This window comes from Carlito syrichta, unplaced genomic scaffold, assembly GCF_000164805.1.
Source record: "Carlito syrichta isolate Samal-C Ts95f unplaced genomic scaffold, Tarsius_syrichta-2.0.1 Scaffold73643, whole genome shotgun sequence".
Lineage (NCBI taxonomy): Eukaryota > Metazoa > Chordata > Mammalia > Primates > Tarsiidae > Carlito > Carlito syrichta.
The window spans coordinates 49,117-68,283 of NW_007017739.1; the positions used below are offsets into that span (position 1 = coordinate 49,117).

Consider the following 19,167-nt stretch of genomic DNA (forward strand, 5'->3'; position numbering starts at 1 on the left):
CAGAGCGCGCTCTCGCACGCCAGGCAGTGGTACGAGCCGCCGCCGCCGCCGCCGCCGCCGCCTCCGCCGCCGCCGCCGCCGCCACTGCCGCCGCCGGTGGGGACGTGAAGCACCATCTCTTGCAGGTTCACCACAGACTGGCCGAAGAAGCAGAGGGACTTCAGGTGGCTCCTCGCCGCCTCCTCGTCGCCGAAGCCCGCCTGGCACTTGCGGCAGACCAACTTGTACTGCACCTTTGGAACAATGAAGGGGTCGTAGAGGGAGTCCACACTTTTGCTTTCTGCTTCTGGCTCTTCGGGGGGTTTCGGCAGGAGGGGGGACACCTCACGGGGGGCGTTTTTCTGCTCTTCTGGTTTGGGGGGTTCTTTGGCAGGGTCTTTGTCTGGGGAAGCAGCCCCCTGGGGGACTGGGGTTTGGCTTGCTTTGGGCTGCGGCTGCTGCTGCTGCACTTTTTGCTGCTGCTGCTGCTGCTGCTGCTGCTGCTGTAGTTGCCGCTGCTGCTGCTGCTGGATCGCCTCCTGCAGACTCTGCTGGTATTGCTGGTACTGCTGGAGCAGGGAGCCCGGAGACAGCCCCATCAGGGCCTGCGACAGGGCAGGGCTGTAGGGGAACAGGCCTTCCATGCCATACATAGGCTGCAGGTACCCACTCTGCAGGGCGCCAGGGATCTGGGGGGCGTAATAAGGAGAAAAGCCTGGTACAAAGTAAGGAAGGAACTGGCTCGTGAGCAACGCTGTGGGGTCCGAAGTCAAGGCTGCCTGCAGGGCCTGCAGCTGGGCAGGGTCCACCGCATACTCCATAGCAGGCAGTGGGGCTGAGATGGTGGCTGCAGCCGCCGTGGGGGCCTCTCCCTTCTCCTTCTTGGGGACGGGCAGGGGTTCCCCTTTCCCTTTGTGTGCCTTTTCCTTCTCCTTTACTTTCTCACTGTCCTTGTCCTTGCGCTGCTGCTGCTGCGGCGGCTGCTGCTGCAGCAGAAGCTGCGGTGTCAGTGGTGGCTGGGCCGCTGGCGGCGGGGGAGGCTGCTGCACCTGGGGCTGCTGCTGGGGCTGGGGGGGCTGCTGAGGGGCCATCGCCATGGTGGCTTGTGCTGGGGTCGGGGAGCTCAGCGAGGCTGAGGACGGTTTATTTGGTAATCCAGAGGTGGGGAGGCCGGGGGAGGGAACTGTGGTGCTGGGCAGACCCATCAAATTCGGCTTAGGAGACGTTAAAGCTGAAAGGAATGGAGACAGAAAGAGAAATCAACGGTCAGTCTGGAGTGGCAAGGCTGGAAGCTCAAGATGTTTCACCAGTGTCACTGGCACAGAGTCTGAGCCGTCAAGGTTTACACTTGAAGGATCCTCTCAAAACCAACATTTTCCACAGAAGTATCCCACCAGGCTCAGGGTTGGATAGTCTCGTAATCTAATCTGGACCCAGTCCTGGGTCAGTTCCCAGACTTCCCCTTTCAGCTAAACAACTTCCAACACCTTCCTGCTCAATGTGCCACACCCACTAGTTTACATTTACTTTGCCAAGCTCTCTCAGCTACCATTGCACTCCTCTCAATGCAATTAGTCTGGAGGCTCCAAAACTAGCTGTTTCTAGCTGGGACCCATTTGAACCAGAGGCCTTCATGGAAGCTTCACAGAATTAGTTAGAGCCACAAAGCCCCCCACCCCTCAAAAAAGTTGCCTGGAGGAGAGAGGTGACAGGAGAAGAAGGGCAGGGCGAAAGCCAGAAACCTGGGAAGGCCCAAGGCCACATGAACAAACAAAACAGGTTCTACACTTGTTTCTCCTCTCTGACTTCTGTTGCTACAGCTGAATGGATGCTTTAGGAAGGCAAAAAGAGAAAAGGATGAATGGGAAAGTGTGGAGGAAGGGCCTGGGAAGAAATCACAACAGTTAATTCAGGGAAAATTATTCCAGTGTCTTGGTCCAGCTGACCTGCTTCAACAAGTCTGTTGAATAACCATCTGGGAATAGGATTCTGGAATCTGCTAGAGAAATGACTACCTTTCCTTCCTGTCCCTGTTAGAATGATATATAGCAGGGCCAGAGGGGCCATAGATGCTTAAGAAGCCAGCCACAGGAATGGAGAAAAGCACTACCAGGTTCCTGAGACTCACAACCTACCCTAAAGCACCATTCCTTATGGATAGCAAAAGTCTCTGTCCATGTCACCAGGCTCACATGGATACGGCTTCATCCTCAATCACACTCAGCCCTAATCCACCACTCCCTGCAAAGCCTTTACAAACCCCAGAGCCTAATATTCTTCCTGACCCATAGCTATCTCCTGAGTCTTCCGTTCCTTGGTAATTGAAAAAAGTATTGCTGCCGATAGCACACCAAACTTTAGGCATGTTAAGACTAGCAAGGCAGTAGAGAAGGACATCATGATGGGGGGGTATAGAGTGTGCTGGATGATGAAATGCTGAGAAAGGACTGGAGTTGGGAGGGGCTTACAGGCAATAGCTCTCAGAACACCTCTACCTTCACCACATCTAAGAAATTAGATGTTAAATACCCCTTCACTTCAGAGAACACCAAAATATAAAATAAAAAATTGCACAGCCCTTCAACATTTCATCTGGATCACCTTCTGCCAGAAAGCTGGGGTAGGGATTCCATAACATAGCACCATCCACCATCCTCATGGGAAAAAAAAAAGTGAGAAAAAACTCTGAATCCGAGACCTGGGTGAAGACTATGTTGATTTCCTACTATAGTGGTACAGTGTTCACACTAATATCAAAATCCTCATATTTCCGATGAAACATGCAAGTGACCAATCCCAGACAAGCATCCATTAACACTGGATAACCAAGGAGAAGGTTCCTTCAGCATCACAGCATCCAATTTCCTCAGTGCACATAAGAAACCAGAGGAGATGTGAGTGACTCTACTCCAGAAAACTTAGTAAAGGCTTACTGGTTAAATTGGCAAAAGTAAGGCATAGAATAGATTATGAATTCTCAACTTGGGACATGGCTTTTTCTGTCTACACTAGGCAATGAACCTGCTCTAAGCTTTAAGTTCAGGACCACAGCCAAGAGACCAGTGGAGCAAGGAAGGAATGTCTAGAGATTTTCCCATTCCCTTGGTTTCAGGCTTTTAGGAGAAAGATTCAGGTCAGAAGGCCTTACGCTGACGGTGTATCTTCAAACTGATGGTCTACAGAAGGATTTCGAATTTTAAGAAGCATTTACTGAATCCCTGCTATTTATCCAGCTCTGCACTAGCCATGCTAGTTAGATACAGTAGCTCAAAGCACTCTCACAGTAATTCTGTGACCTCAGTTTTCTGATCTGTAAGGTACTTCATTCCCTTGAGATTTAGCCACGCACCTCTGGAGTCAGACTGACCCTGTGTGAATTATGGCTAACACACATCAGATGGGTGCCTTGGGCCCAGCAGTCAACCTCTTGGAACTTCAGCTTTCCACAACAGATGGTTGTAAGGATTAAATGAAAGACCACAGCATTGGGCCTGACATAATAGATGCTTCATACATACAAGTTTCTTCCCTCCCATTCCAGATCCAGCGCTCTTGAGAGCTGTGGTACCGTCAGGTGATGACAACTGAGCATGTCTGGCTGCCTTGAATAATTAAGAGCATATCTTTCTGTCTCTAGCCCACTCTAAGTGGTCAGAACCTGAGTAGCACTAAACATATACCTGTTGACTGACTGGCTCATATTGGGTGTTGTGGAAGGAGCACATAGCACTGGGAGCCCGGAGGCCTGGGTGGGAGCTCTGGCTCCTACCCTAGCTTGTTGAATGGTCTTGACCTCTCTGGGCCTCAGTTTTCTCATCTGTAAAACAAGGGGAATAGATCAGACATTCTGATTCTAGTTTTTTGCACATTATTACGATATGTTGGGCCTTCCCAAGCCCCTCTGCCAAGGTCCTGGGCTGCAAGGATAATTCAGGGCTTGGCCACTTTTCATAGCTTGTTTCCTGGCTTATGTCTAGCTAGCGTTGGCACCATTCTGTGACATGACTTGTCAACACATGTAAGCAACCACTTCTGTCTTAATGCTTTCTTTTTTTGTTCTCTTTGAATAAAATGCAGTAGCCTCGTGTTCTTAATATCGCCAAAATTGCAAAATGTGGGATTAATTCAACCAGAAACTAGGACTGTTCTGGGAAACAAAGGGCCACAGGGACACATTTGGAAGGCAAGAAGGCACTCCTTTGGTGAATGTTTCAGGGGGAACTTGCTGACTTGTGCCTAAGACTTACAGGGCCCTGGAGGTGAAGGTCCAATTTAGGAAAGATGGCTGGATCTAGAGAAGATGGGTGAGGCCAGAGAAGGAAAAACAAGAGACATACATAGGAAGAATCGCAAAACTCCCTAATAAGCGAAAATTTGAGTACCAAGTATACATGATTCCAAATGGGCAGGGGGAAAGAAAGGCAGATGGGCAAAAGAAAATGAAGGGGTGACTGAGGACCCCTAAAATGTACCTTAGCATTTTTGCCTGGAGTACTAACAGAACCACAAGGCTGGTACAAGATTCCTGGTCGTTGCATTCAAACAGAAAGGCAGTCTTGTTAGAAACTAAAAGAGTCTATTGTTCTGTCTAGCAGAGAACCTCCAGCAGTAAGAATCTACCACATAAGAGTTTGTTCCAGATAGCAGTTCTCCTGCCACGGTAGCTCTCAAAAAGAAGACAGGGACCCCAGGTGAGGGCAAAGAATTAAATTCTCTTGGACCCGTTTCCATGGGGCACCAACCAGAATTTGCTAGGGCATTAAGTTGTCTCACATTTGCAACAAATTATCTAGATGGGAATGGCATTTCCAAAAGGACTGACTGGAAGGGTCTATAATGGAAACTTCTGTTTTGAAAATCCGCAGGGATTAGCCTACCAAGACCCTCAAGTTCTTCCCTATATACACACCCTGATTTTGCTACTGAACACAAGGCATATGAGTGATTTTAGAGGAAACTGTTCCAACTAGGAGGTCCTGTCTCTGAACTAGAATGGCAAAGAACCATGTCCACTGGGGAGATTAAACAGAAGGAAACTGAAGTCTTGTTGCTTTTAGAGAACTAGAAAGGGAAGTTTCCTATCTGCTCAGCACTCAAGAGGGTTGGGGTGGGGGTGGGGGTTGGCAAAAACCAAAATGCTAATCGGCTAGCTATTTAATGCTGAAAATAATCACGTAGAGCAGAACCCACCTGTGTTGGATGGAGTAAAGCCTGGCAAGGAGGGGCTGTTGAGGCCAGGGAGCAAAACAGGAGGAATGCCCTGGAGCGCTGGATATGCTGTAGGAATATTAAGGGCCTGAAGAGGGGCGTTGTCAAACATCCCTTGCTGCTGAGCTGCCAGTCCAAGGACCTCATTGGCCTTTTTAATTCGGTCCAACTCTTGTTGAGCCATCAACTGACGTACAGTGGCTGGGTCAAAGTATTCTTTCTCCTTGTCTAACTGGCTTCCAATGGTGTCTTTAACTTTGGAGATATGCTGTTGGGAAAAAATATGGTCACGTACAGACAGCCGAGCGCTGTACTTGATGCCACACAAAGTGCACTCTGTTTTGGGTCCCTCATAACTTGTTTGGTTTATACCAAAATGCTTGGCCATGCTTAACTTGGACTTCTTTTCTTTTGCCCGGGCATTCTGGAACCAGACCTGAACGACTCTCTTTGGCAGTCCAATGTCATTGCCCAGGACCTCACACTCTAGCATAGTGGGCGTCCTGTAGTCATTAAAGCATGACTTGAGGACCTTCAGCTGCAGGTTGGTCATTTGAGTGCGAAAACGTTTCTGCCCAGGACGATCCCCACTGTCACCAGATTTGCCTGCAGATCCACTTGCACCAGGACTCGGGGAGCAGGGGTCTGCAAGGCTTGAGGTTTCACTGTAGTCCACTGTACCTTCATTGTCATATTCCTTGCTATAAAAGCTCGGGGCTGGGCTGACCAGACCAGATGACAACCGATCTTCATACTCGGACATTGCCATCATGGCTGCTTTGGTCAACCCTTCATTGGGTGCAGAAGAGGATTTGGTTTCAGTTGCTATTCCTGTTGCACTGTCGTTATCTGCATTGCCCTCGTCTCCAGTTGTGGTATCTGTGATTGCTGTGTTGACAGAGGAACAGTCATCGTTGTCCAGCTTAGTTTGGTCAAAGTTTAGGTTAACTGAGGACATCGAGGGGCTTTCAAAGTCTTCAATCCCTTCCACCTTGATGGAGGAAGGGCTAAGAAGAGTTCTGGGAGACAACTCCATGGTTTTACTCACAGGGGAGAGGGGGACACCCTGGCCATCACTACTGCTTGGGGGTAGGTGGGAAAAGCTAGTTCCATCAAAAATATCTCCTTTCATCTGGAGACCCCCATCACAGTCTAAGAGCATCGCAGACAGAGTTAGGTTGTAGCCAGCTCTCTTGGCTTCATGCCAGTGACGGGACCGGATATGAGCCTCGAGGGCAGTCTTGGCTTTGAAGAGTGCTCTGCAAAAAGGGCATCTCCTATGGGCCTGAGCTGGGCCCACAGCCCGGAACTGTCCTTTCCTTTCCCGAGCTCGGGTGTTCTGAAACCAAACCTGCACCACTCGTTTCTTCAAGCCCACCTCATGTGCAATGTGATCCAGCATCTTTCGAGTTGGATTGGAGTCCAGCAGATACTTCTGGTAGAGAATTTCTAGTTGTTCCGGTGTGATGGTTGTCCGCAAACGCTTGTCTCTCTGAGGCTCCTCTCCCCCTGTCACGCTGTCATTTTCACCAGGGCTTGCGCTGGCCTTTTCCTCCAGCTTCCTCTTCAGAGTGTTCATCGTGGAGGTTGGAGTTGAAGGAGAAGTGGCTGAGCTCGCTGGAATCTGAGGTATGGCCCCAGAGAGCAGCTGGCTGGCCAGGAGTGGGTTACTGGGATCAAACAGCATGAAAGGCATATCCAGTGACCTGTCCAGAAACTGGGGGTGGATGAACTGGTTCTGTGCACTCAGGAAGTGAAGCTGCTGATGCTCTTGCCAATGCTCGAACGATGGAAATGCTAACTTGCACTGGTCACACTGGTAGGGGATTAGCTGAGGAGGTAGGTTTGCCAGTTGCTGAGGAGTTGATGTGTGGAGGGGTTTGAGGGGCAGATGGGAGAGCTGGGAAGGACTGGGGCTCGATTGGGGTAAGGGGCACTGAGGAGGGGGTGCCTGTGGAGGAGGCTGTGGTAGTGAAGGCAGGGAAGCCAGCTGAGGGAGCTTTTGCTGGGGTGCACTGGTCTTCTGCTCGGGCTGGTCTTGCTGCTGCAGCTCTGGCTTTGGTTGGCCTTGCTTTTCTTGGGTTTGGTTTGGCTGTGCGCTGGGAAGGTCAGCCAGCTTTGGTTTCTCATCATTTGCCTCTGTTTTTGAATTGAAGCTGGCTAGTTCGTCAGCCTCTGCTGTAAGCTGCAAGAAAGCGGAAGAAGCCGTATTATTGGCTGATGGTGCTGGGGCACTGTAAGCCTGTGAGGGCATCGGGGTGCTGCAGGAAGAGCTGGTGGGTGTCAGGATTTCCATGGCATCCATGGAATCCTCATTTTGGCTGTCGTCCTGCCCCTCCTCATCTTCGTCCTTGTAACACAGTTTTTTCTGGTGCTTGATGAGATCAAAGATGCGCTGAAACACCAGGCTACATTTTTTGCACTGGTAGTTCAAGTTGCTTGTTCGAATGTATCTGTCATTCGTAAGCTCACGCCGCTCCCCGTCTTTGCCCTCTCCCTGATTCTCATAGTTTTTCCTGGCCTTCTGTCGAGCATTCTGAAACCACACCACTATGACTCGAGTTGGAAGGTTCAGTAAATTAGAGAGTTGCTCAAATTCATCATCCTTTGGGTAAGCATTGGCATCAAAGAAGTCCTGTAAGACCCTCAGCTGGTAGTCTGTAAACCTTGTTCTTGAAGACCTCTTGCTTCCCCAGTACTCCTGCTTCTGAGGTTCCGGCGACGGGGGCCGGGAGTCAATCTTGAGCTCCTCCAGGCTGGTGATAGGAGGATTACTGAAGTTGTAAGGGGAGTCCTTGTTACGCTGCCGCTCTTTGAAGAGAGTGTTCCTGAACCAGTGCTTGATCACTTTCTGGGGCAACCCGGACTTGTCTGCCATCTCTTTGATTTGCTCTTCGCTGGGGGAGTTGTTAATGTCAAAATATTGCCGCAGGACCCGGAGCTGGTCATCTGTGATCCTGGTGCGAGGCCTCTTGTTCTGCTGCTGGAGCAGGGTTGGATTGAGCTGATGCTGGTACAGCTGGGCCAGGTCCGCAGGCAGAGGCTCCACCGGTCCAAGCTGAGGGGGCAGCTGAGCTGGCAAGGTCTGCAGCGGCATTGTCTGCATCATCAGCGGCGAGAAGATGGGCAGCTCCATTGGCATGGAGAGCTGCGTGAGTGGCACGGAGGGCTGGGCTGGAGCAATCGTAGGCGACGTGATGGGCGGGGCTGATGCGGGAATGGCTGGCGTGGAAGCTGGCTGAGGCGGTGCTGCTGGAAGGGGTGGTGGAGGGGGCGGAGGGGGAGGCGGCGGTGGCTCTGGGGTCTGGGGCCTCAGGGGGTACAGTTTATCATAGTGCTCTCTGTACTGCTTGGCAAACCTCTCAAGCTGTTTAAAGGGAAAATAATTCTGATGAACGTGCTCCTGATGACTCTTTAAAATCAAGATGTTGGAGAACAACTTGCCACAGGAGTCGCACTCGAGCTTTTCCAGGTTCTCTCCCTGTTCAGTCTTCCCATTCTTTTTCTGCACCTTCTGCTTGTTCTCATTATACTGAATGACCAGCTCAAAGCCAAAGTTCTCCAGCAAGGCCTTGGTGGCGTTCCCTCTGGCATCCGAGGCGATGCGTGGAGGAAGCATGGAAGGCTCAGAACTAACCCCCGGTGCCAACTCTTTCTTCTCTTTGGCCTTCAAGGCATCTGGCAGCGATTCTTTCAGTCCCATGTTGCCCTCTCCCCCCTCAGCACCATCCCTCTCTCTCTGGCTTTCTTTTTCCTTTTCTTTGACAACCAATTTGTTTTTCTTTTCAGGGTGCTGGCTTGGCTGAAGGAGGGCAGAGTGACTCTGGGATAGAGAGAGTTGGCTTTGCTGCGGCTGCTGTTGTAGGATCTGCTGGTGGCTCTGCTGTGGGATCTGAACCTGAGCCTTCAGATCCTCCAGCAGGCCTGGGCCCGTCCCGGTCAGCGTCAGTGCCCCACTGGTCACTGGCAAGCTTACCTCGGGGTTGAGCTGGAACTCAGCACTGGGGATGTAGAAAGGAAAGAGGAGATGCTGCTGCTGCTGCAGCTGCAGCAGGGTCTCGGTGGTCATGGGGAAGTGAGGAAGGAGGGTGGGGTTGAACAGCTGAGACTGGATCAGGGCAGCCTGCTGCTGCAGCTCCTGCTGCAAGTGAGCTTGAACTTGAGCCTGGGCCTGGGCCAGTGTCTGTGCTTGCTGCTGTTGTTGCTGTTGCTGCTGTTGTTGTTGCTGCTGCTGCTGCTGCTGCTGTCTGGATGCGATCATATCTGCCAGTTTCTTCCGATTAGCCTCCTTGGGCTCTGAAGGCGAAGCGATGGTGGCACCGATGGGATTCCCCAAGGGTGGCATCCCGACACTTTCAGTGGGCACTTGGCTCAGTAAGTTGGAGCTGGGAGCGATGCCAGTACTGCTTGGATTGGTGGTGGTAAAGGTGTTACTACCACTGGTGCTCACAGGACTTGGTGTGGAAGAGCTCAGGGAGATACTGCTGCTGTTCCCAGTCCCATTGCTACTGCCACTTGCAGCTTCCAGCTTCGCTGCCCGGGCCTTGGTTTGATGCAACACAGACCTCATGTGGATCTCCAGAGTGGAACTCTGGCTATAGGCCACATTACAAGTGTTACACTTAAAAGGTTTGTTGTCTGGGCTGCTGGTGGGTTCTGGCTGACCGGTTGCTGATTCTTGAAGGGCTCTCTTTAACTTATGCAAGTGGGAGACAGAATTGTAGTGTACCAGCAGAATATTCTTTTGAGTGAAAGATTCCTTGCAGACGGTACACTTGTAAGGGCGAGAAGGGTCTAGAAATTTTTCCATGGTAAAATTGGGGCCTTTTCTGAAAGGTAGAGCTCTCTTTGGCTCTGAGCCTGAGTCTTCTTGTACTGACCCAGAGTCACTGCCCGTTGGGCTCTGTTTATCTTCCAAGTCACTCTCTTCCTCCTTATCTTCCTCAACGATTATGGTATGGTCCTCAGCCAGGGTGGGGTCTCCCATTGCCAGGAGGTCCCCATTGGCCAGAAGGCCACCATAAAGCTGCTGGATGTCAGCCTCGCTCAACTCTAGGTGGCTTGTCTCAAGGTGTTTTTTCAGAGCCTGGAATGTTCGGAAACTGCGCTGACAGAGACAGCACATGGTGGCAGCTCTGATCACGTGGTACTGAGAATGGAGCTGCAACTTTTCAATAGTCTTGAAAGCCAGGCTGCACTGATTACAGCGGTACTTGTACACATGGCGATCTGACACAGGCAGCTGAGGCCTTTTGGCATGCACCTCGTTGAAATGTGTCTGAAGGGCTGCAGAAGTTTTGAAAACCTGATTGCACCCCTTCTTCCAACAGAGGAAGCCTGAATCTTCTCTCACAGAGCCTGGATCAGCAGGAGAGGGTTTCAAATCTCCACTTTGCTCTGTGCTTACAGATGGCAAGATGTTCTTTCCCAGATCTTCTGTAGTTTCTGTTAAAAAAAAAAAAAATCAGACTCAAAGATAAAGAAGACTTTGTTTCAAGGATGGCACCTAGAGCAGTTAGGTTTCCTAACCTAGCCAGGCCTCATGAATGCAGAATCTGATGATGAGGGAAGTGCCCCACCTGAACGACAGAGTCTCTGTAGAGAGCCTCCTGCTTTCTTTTGTTTCCCCAATAGCGTACATATATAAACAGGGTACACAGGAACAGAGATGAGTAAAAGGAAATACAAAAAGTATCAATTCATAATAGACCATATATCATCACAGATCTAACGGTCTTTTAAATTGTATTTAATTGCTTGACTCAGATTCCTCAATTTCTCAAGAACTGGTTTGAAGGTTACTGGGATCTTAGCCTGAATTTTCCTTTTATGTTCATCTTTTATGAAATTAGAATGAGCATAGTGGGACTGAAGTGTAGAATATAGGAATTAATGCTGTCCTAAGTTGTAGGAATTTACAATAACTACTGTTTATTGTACTATAAGAAATTTTAGGATATAAAACTTTAAGCATTTAATTTCCTCTTATAATGTGACTTCTGACTGCTTATAATGTGACTCTGTTCAATAAACAATGGACATTCAAGTGGCCAATTACTAAAATACATTAAAAAATTTTTCTACAATGAGACCATCACACCCATAAATATCCTGACCCTTTATCAGGTCATTTGTCCACTGCCTAATAGGGAAACATCACAAAGGAGGAGGCTGGGCAGTAGTGTGGCTGAACTTTTCCCTTAAATCTTAGGTGTGATAAGAGGCAAAAGATGTAGGACAGCCTCACAGAGGTCTAACAAGCCATCTGGCTAGCTAGGTACCACTATATGGCACCCATAATTACAGAACATTTGTCTATAGCAGTGTTCTTTCCAAATGCATCTCTATGCTTTATCCTAAGGTAATCCTGGAAGACTCAGAGAACTCTGTGCAGAGACAGCTCCCAGAAGGATAACTCATCCGGTATCCATAAACATCAACGCACATGTTCCACAAGTTCCCAATAATTCAGTCTTCAGAGATGTAGTACTTAATGGCTTAGGACGGTGGGTCATGAGCCTACTGACTGAGTCTTCAGTTATCCAGTCCCTAATTGTACAGTCCAAGGGGATGTGTGTACATGCCAAAATTCCACTTGTTCTTATACTGATTTTTTTCTCACTTCAAACCATATGAATAACATACAAATACATGCCAAGACCCAGAGTGGAAACGAGCCCATGACAGTGCCCCTCATCTCCTGATCAGCTACATTCGGCTGGGGAGTATTGCAAAAAATTTCTGGAAGTCTTGCTCCATGAAAATTTCGGCCCAAGATTTCACTTTATTTCAACTGCTAGGGGACAAGAATAATGATACTCACCAGGCTGCTTTCCTGCCTCTTCCAAATTGGAATTCCCATCTCTATCTGGAACAGCTGCCGGGAGGAACATGCTGCTGGGCATCACCATCTCTGGGGTGGTCACCTAGGAGTAAGAGGCAGAGAAATAGGGAGAGTCAAATGGAGACGAAAGAGACACTAAATAGGAAATATTTTTAAATGATTTAATAAGCAAAACTAGCCTTCCCCAGTGTAAAACTAGAGGTGTCACTTTTCATAGCTCACTGAAGATTCATGTTTATTAGACAAAGCTCACATCAGTCAAAAGTGTTTCTGCGGTTACATTCTGGACATAATTAGCAGTGCACACTTGAAGAATAATCTTATTATTAATATTTTTCCTTTATGCAGAATTTTGACTTTGATCACTGACAATGTTTTGTCATGGGCTGTGAAACTTCTTGTGCAACCAATTAGGTAGATAAGTTGAAAGGCCCACCTTAAGCTGCTGAAAACATAATAAGGGCCCTAATTAAATCATACCTAGTAAAGTACACTGTAATCTTGAAGCAGGGAGCATTGTAGTACTGTTTTCAAAATGTATTCAGGCAAGAAGAGGAGGGAAGTAAGAGTGAAGGAAAGGGTAAGAAGAAGAGAAGAGAACAAAGGGAAGGCTAAGGACACGCAGACACACTGGCAGATTTTCCAGGAAACAACATTTTGTAACCCTTTACAAGCTGACATCAAGCGCAAACAAGCATTTCTTGTGACTCACTAAGCCAGGATTTCTTCTGGAGTCTTTGCCCAACATATACAACACAGGGAACCTCTGGCCAGTGTCCCAGCTGTGGAGAGTGGCCTGCATGGCATTCTACAACAGGGCAGCTCCACCTTGATCATGGCCATCGTTCCCTAATATAGCAATTCCAGAATTAGCCTGGATCCAAATGGCTACAATTTTAGGTCAGATCCTTAGACATATCTTTAGGCCTCCCTGCCATATGGCCAGAAGCTTGTTCAAACAAATCTGCCCTATGTTAATGTGACAAGCAGCCCTCAATATCCAATAGAAAGATAAAAGATTTTTCGTTTAGAAAGAAGCAGTATGCATCCCTCTACTTGATATGGACTGGGGAGGTTAGGTGGTGATATTTCCAAATGAATTAGAAATCGCCTACCATTTGATGACAGCCTGAGAAACGGAACTGACCTAGAGGTTACAGGAACAGAAACTACAGTCACCATTAACCTTCATACAGGGCACCCAGCCCCACTTGGACACATTTTCCCATCAAACATGACTTTACTACATTATCTTTATTTTCTTTTGCAAAGATTGGACCACCTACGTTTTGGTTCAAAGTGAAATATTTTAAATAAATTACTATTAATTTTTAATGGTTTGAGGATGACAACTTTGTTCACAATAGCTGCTGACATGTCCATTAAAATCATCAGCGATAGGCTAAATAACTAGCAGAAGCCCAGACAATGGCTCCTATCAATACCAAAAAGATAACTCTTCATCACATTTAGGGGTATCAGAAAAATGCCAGCAACCCAGATGCCAATGGGCGGAAAAATTAAGCAACAGGCATGATGGAGAAGGGCTCTGAGAAACCCTGTGTTTACAAAGAGCAGGTGCATGGCAGGTGAATGTGTATGATACAGCATTCTTGCTCCCGCAGACATCTGCACCCTCACATAAAGCTCATTGGCAGCTGGTTAAGGCTAGCTGTTGATGAATCGTTAGGAATGGAGTGGAGATTGCCAAACTCATTCCATCTATTTTCTTTTTAATAGAAAGCATTTCTGACCAGTGTGGTTGGGGAGTCCAGCGGGAATCCAAGAAGTGAAAGGTCACCGATTAATTTATAGTCCTCAGCCGAGGGGAGCACGAGGTTGGGGGTAAGAAGGGGAGAAAAGGAAAGGAAAAAAGACTCCCCCCCACCTCCTTTCTCCGTTGTAGCTGCAGGATCAGTCCTTTCCTGGGATCTTTAGGAATTATGAAAAATGAATCACGAGAAATAAAAAAAAAAGCCCTACAGAGTAAAAAAGAATAAAATTATCTAACACCTCAGCTGCACATCATTATAGAAAACTGTGGGCTTTTTATACACATTACAGTAAGGCAGACATCCCCTCTAACAGACTCAGTACGACGGATCAGTAATTGTTTTCATACACTTTAATTAGAAAAACTCAGATGGCTATGAATAATAATGGAAAAGAGAGACTTTTGCACTTGAAAGGTTGAAGTCAATCAAGTGTGAATGACGGCAAAAAAGAAAAAAAAAAGACACCAATTCATCAGCCCTCTGTTGTCTCGCTGCGACTTTAATCATAATTCCTGATTGGGATTCAAGAAGGCAGTAAGCAGCGGTTCTTTGTCTGCCTTCACCTTCCATCAATTAACTCTCCCCGAAATATAATCATCAACCTCACATGCTCCTCTGCATCTTAATCTAGGCCTCCAAACCTGTAAGTCTTGCCCCATATGTGTTTAAGTAACTACTTTTATCCACCTACATCTTCTCATCTATATAGTATACCCAACCTCTCCCTGAAAAAAAAAAATGGTTTGGTATATGTGATTTTTTATTTATTTATTTTTTTTGAGTTGGAGTCTCACTCTGTCACCCAGGCTGGAGGGCAGTGGCCGCTTCCGGCCACCGCAGCCTCGACCTGCTGGGCTCCGGCGATCCTTCTGCCTCAGCCTTCCGAGTAGCCGGAATTACAGGCATGCGCTACCATGCCTGGCTGGTTTTTGATTTATTGTAGAGATGAGGTCTCGCTGCCCAGGGGGGTCTCGAACCCGCGGGCTCAGGCAATCCACTCACCTCAGCCTCCCAAAGGCGCGGAATTACAGGCTGAGCCACCGAGCCCGGCTGGTATATGTGATTTTAACGGGAAAGAAATTCCCAGAGACAAAGAGGAAGATCCCTAAAGAGAATCCTAAGGATCTAGAAATTCTGGTAGAGTCTATCTGTGCATGTGTCTGAACAGAGGTGAAGATGGAAGCTGTCTGGCTGCACAGGCTACTGGAAGGCCCCAAGGCAGTTCTCAGAGAGTAGTGTGCCTGCGCCCATTCCTTCATTTCCTACCAGCTTCCAAAAGTTTGCACTCAAGGCTTGCAGGCTTTATCTTAAAGAGCCATAAACTTAATCCTGACAACAGAACTCACCGAGGAGTCCATTCTGCTCACTGGGTAGATGTATCCAAAGGCAGATTTCCTCAACACTTGCCTTGGCACCCTCTTTGTTTTCCAGTCTAGCTACCAAACTGCCTGGAATTCAGACTGAGCCATACTCTGATGGACAATTGAAAGTGGGAAAGTCAGTAACTCAACTGAGCTGAGCAGAGGTCTGTAAGGGTCTTCATTTTCACTAAGAGCATTGAAGCACATAAGTTTATGGGATGACAAAACCTAGTTACAGTGTAACCAAGGCCATCCCAAGGATGCCCAGACTTCAGAGGCTCTCAGATAACTGGCTTTACCACCAGACTTCCCTGCACAGCCAACACAGGTACTTTCTCTCTCTCCCTCTGCGCCTCACCTCTGTCTGCTCACCCTTCTCCCCCATCCAAACCCCCAGCCATGGACTCAAAGCCAGACAAAAAAAGTACTGAGACTTGGCCAGATAGTAGTACACAATCAGTCTAAGCACTTACACTTTATACAATGACTGTACTAACTATGCTGATTGATTCTTCTAATAATCCATATATCAGTAAACATTTAATACATTAAATTATGTCCCCTAGGAATAGCCTTGAGTGACTCTGTTCATCCATTCATTTGACCATCATTTACTAAACACTGTAGAGAGTTCATCTGGTGCATGCTTATGTGATAAAGAGAGCAAGACAAGGTCCCTGTCCCCAAGAAGCTCATGATCCAGAATAATTAACCTTTTAGAGGTCACAAATGCCTTGGAAAATCTCATAGAAGTTTGAGACTCCAAGAAAAATACTTTCACAGACAGAATATAGCACATAATTGCAGGAAATCACAGGCTCCCCAGAGGAAAATCCATGGACTCAAATGAATTGCCCTTGATCTACTAAAAGAGTGACATAGGTCCATAAATACCTAGTTCCAACCTCCTCCTAGTCTGGTTCTTTATTATTTTGTATTATGAGTTAATACCATCAAGATTCTATGAGATGAATGGACCTTAAAGTCCCAAGCACACCTTATAGAGCCCAGAGTCTGAGATGTGGGTCTGGTCCCCACTATAACATTTGGAAGGGTCTGCTGATATCTATTCTTTCTTGGTAGAAGGTGGAGTAATTAGGAACACCATCCCACCACCCATCCCCACGCCAGCAAGGTCATAGATGTGGGATGGCCAAATATAACCTGTACCGCCAAGGTTACACTTTGTCAAGTTCTTATGGGACTGGTTCATGCAAATTCACCTCTTAAGGCTACCCTCAGATCTAGGCAAGATCAGTGCAACCAACACATTCCATGAAATGCAAAAAAAAAAAAAAAAAAGAAAAAGAAAAAGTGCTGAACCTGGTTTCTCTGAGAACTTTATATTTACAGAGTTGGCAATGCTCAATCAAATAGGGTTTCTTTCTGAAAAGCCCATGATTCCAAGTGAAAGTGTAGATATTCCAACACCTAAACTTCTGAAGAAGCCTCAAATCCTTCACTTTTTAGTGAAAATCAATAGAACGAAGAACCTTAGACACAGAGAAAAAGAGTACAGGCCTCAAGCACAGACCTAGCTAATCTCGACATCCTTGTAGATAACGGACTGGTTCTGCTCAAAATATTAAAGCATGACATTAAAAACTAACTGGTATATCTAAAGCTGACTGCTCCAGTGAGAATCCAGTTGCTCACTTCCTCCCCTGTGGCTAGACAGCCACTGGAGCCCACTAGCTGGTTTCTGCATGTCTGTAGTCAACAAACTGTTGAGCTTCACAGTTTTGCTTGTTTTTTCTTGTACGGCCTTCTAAATATGCCAGGGAGGGCACTGGACTATGGGGTCTGGAGACTAGCTTCTTACTTTTTCTTGTTTCTTTTCTAAAACTACTCCAGTGTGTTGCTTCATGCAATTTTTAAAAATACATAAAACTCATAAGAAAAAAAACTGTAGGGCCATATTAACATTCATGTGGACCAAACACAAATGCAGCCCAGAGTCAGATTTTTAAAACTGAGAATAAGATCGAAAAAGAATTGGGTAGGAGCACAGGAAACGCATGAACATAAACATGCATGCAGGGAGAGAGAATAGAGAGCTGAGAATGAGAATGAACTGGAGAGAAAAGCTTCATTAGACTCAGAGAGGCTAGCAGTGGCAGTATACCAAGGTCACTTCTAATTTAGACCATCTAATTGGCAAACAGGCTCCAAATGGCTATCATCTCACAGGGCTTGGAATTAATGAAGCCCGATTATTTTCATTACCTTCCTCTGAGAAGGGGACAAAAGTAAGAGAGCTGGTACCCAGGTGGGTGTGACAGCCTCAAGGCCAGTGGCCACCAGAGAGCCCCAGTGTGGGTGGGGCCAGATGATCAGCCTGTCCCAGAGAAACACAGGCACACATGGAGCACAAAGAATCACAGACACTGACTGAAAGATCACAGGGGACAAACTATTGCTCCCAAAAGAGAGATACAGAGAAAACTGTAGGCAGTGCAGGGCCAGGAGCATGGAAGTGAAGTCTGCGCATGTACAAAAAAATACAGAACAATTAACTATCAAAGGGAGAAAAGATGTGGGGCTAGAGAAAGTTGCGTTCCTGGGCTGCTTGGGGGCCAATCCCCATCTCCACTGTGAGGTCATATTTTGTTAAGTGATTAAGGAACAAAGACAATTTCCCCATATTAGTGCTCTAGGGTCCCAGCGGTGTGTCCTGTCACTTAGAAAGACAGCGATCAATTAGAATAATTTAAGAGTATTGAAATGCATGGTAGGTGGTCTTTCCCATTCTCATTCTGGGGCCAGAAGCATGGTCCCCCTGCCTTCAGCCCTCCTTTCTTGAAAGATTAGGAAAATAAGGGCACAGAGCAGCAGCTCCTGCATTCCTTCCACCAGTTTGAAACCTAGAGCTTCTCTAAATAAGTAGACGTGAGACTTTGAGATGTGAAACTGACACTGGGGCAGGCTGGCCAGCTAGACGTGGAGGGGCACTTGGCTCAGCTTCCTTAAGCTTTATAGATTTCTTTCTTTCATATGATGTGTGCAAAGATACCCTCTGGAGCTCTGTTTCCAAAGGCCAAGTCGAATGAAGTGCTGTGGGTGCAGTTTCCATAGTGGAGGTCCAGCACTGCAATTGTTCTTAGTGGAGAATATTTCTCAAGCCCCCTCTTCAGTCAAAAGAAGGGGGCCCATGGAAGACATAGATATGAGATGCAGAGCATAAGCAAGCAGCTGTTTCCATAGCAACAGACATATTAGACACTGCAGGTTCCTGAAAGCTGTCTGATAAGGTATTATTAAATGACGCCTCCTCAAAACGCTCTCCATTTACAACTGAGCGGAAAGACATTGTGTAGAAAGTAATCTATTCCCATTTATCAGGGTGGAATTTACTTTTAGTGGGACTGAACCAAATTCAAGCTAGATCCTGAGTGCGGGTTTGGACCCAGACAGCAAGAACTATTTGCCAGAATTTACAGCTGTAAATACCCTGGACACACCCTATGTGTGCCAGCCATCATCTATTTGGAGGGCTTGTCCTATTCTGCAGCCAACAGCAGCTAACTCAGCTAACCCATTTGGGAAGAAAGAAGATCGACTCCTCTTGCTGGCACTCATCCTAGCCACTCAGGGACAAAGTAGACATAACTTTCTCCTAGCGGAGGATGGATGACCACAGAACTGGGCATTCCTTAATAATACGGTTGAGAAAATGGAGTTCTTCTGATTTGAGGGGCATTTCTCATCATACTATTTTCACAGTTTCCTCCTCTGGTTAGCTATGAACAAATAGATATATCATCAGTAGCCTAACCAATACTCTTCAAGAGCCAATTTTCTAATAAAATTACAGTAAAATACCCTCCAGGGGCATGATTTTAACCGCAAGTTCATTATACTCAGTTGTAAAACAACTGCAAATTGTTTTAACACCAAACTTTTCAGAGGAAAGACACTGGCATCTGTTTTGATTCATCAGGGCAGAGACCAAGATCAGTATTCCAGCCTTCAAACAGGATTCTGGGTTCACCCTGTGGTA

The 19,167-nt window shown here is 47.2% G+C and overlaps 1 protein-coding gene across 1 annotated transcript in view; it reads right to left on the reverse strand.

Moving 5' to 3' along the window:
* Positions 1-19,167, reverse strand: part of ZFHX3 (zinc finger homeobox 3) — a 165,335-nt gene that overhangs the window by 748 nt on the left and 145,420 nt on the right. Inside the window, exons 8-10 of the mRNA XM_008053230.2 lie at positions 12,011-12,113; positions 5,170-10,632; positions 4-1,210 (exon numbers count right to left, since the gene is read on the reverse strand). Of these exons, the coding sequence (XP_008051421.1) occupies positions 4-1,210; positions 5,170-10,632; positions 12,011-12,113 (6,773 nt within the window). The remainder of the gene's footprint in view (positions 1-3; positions 1,211-5,169; positions 10,633-12,010; positions 12,114-19,167) is intronic.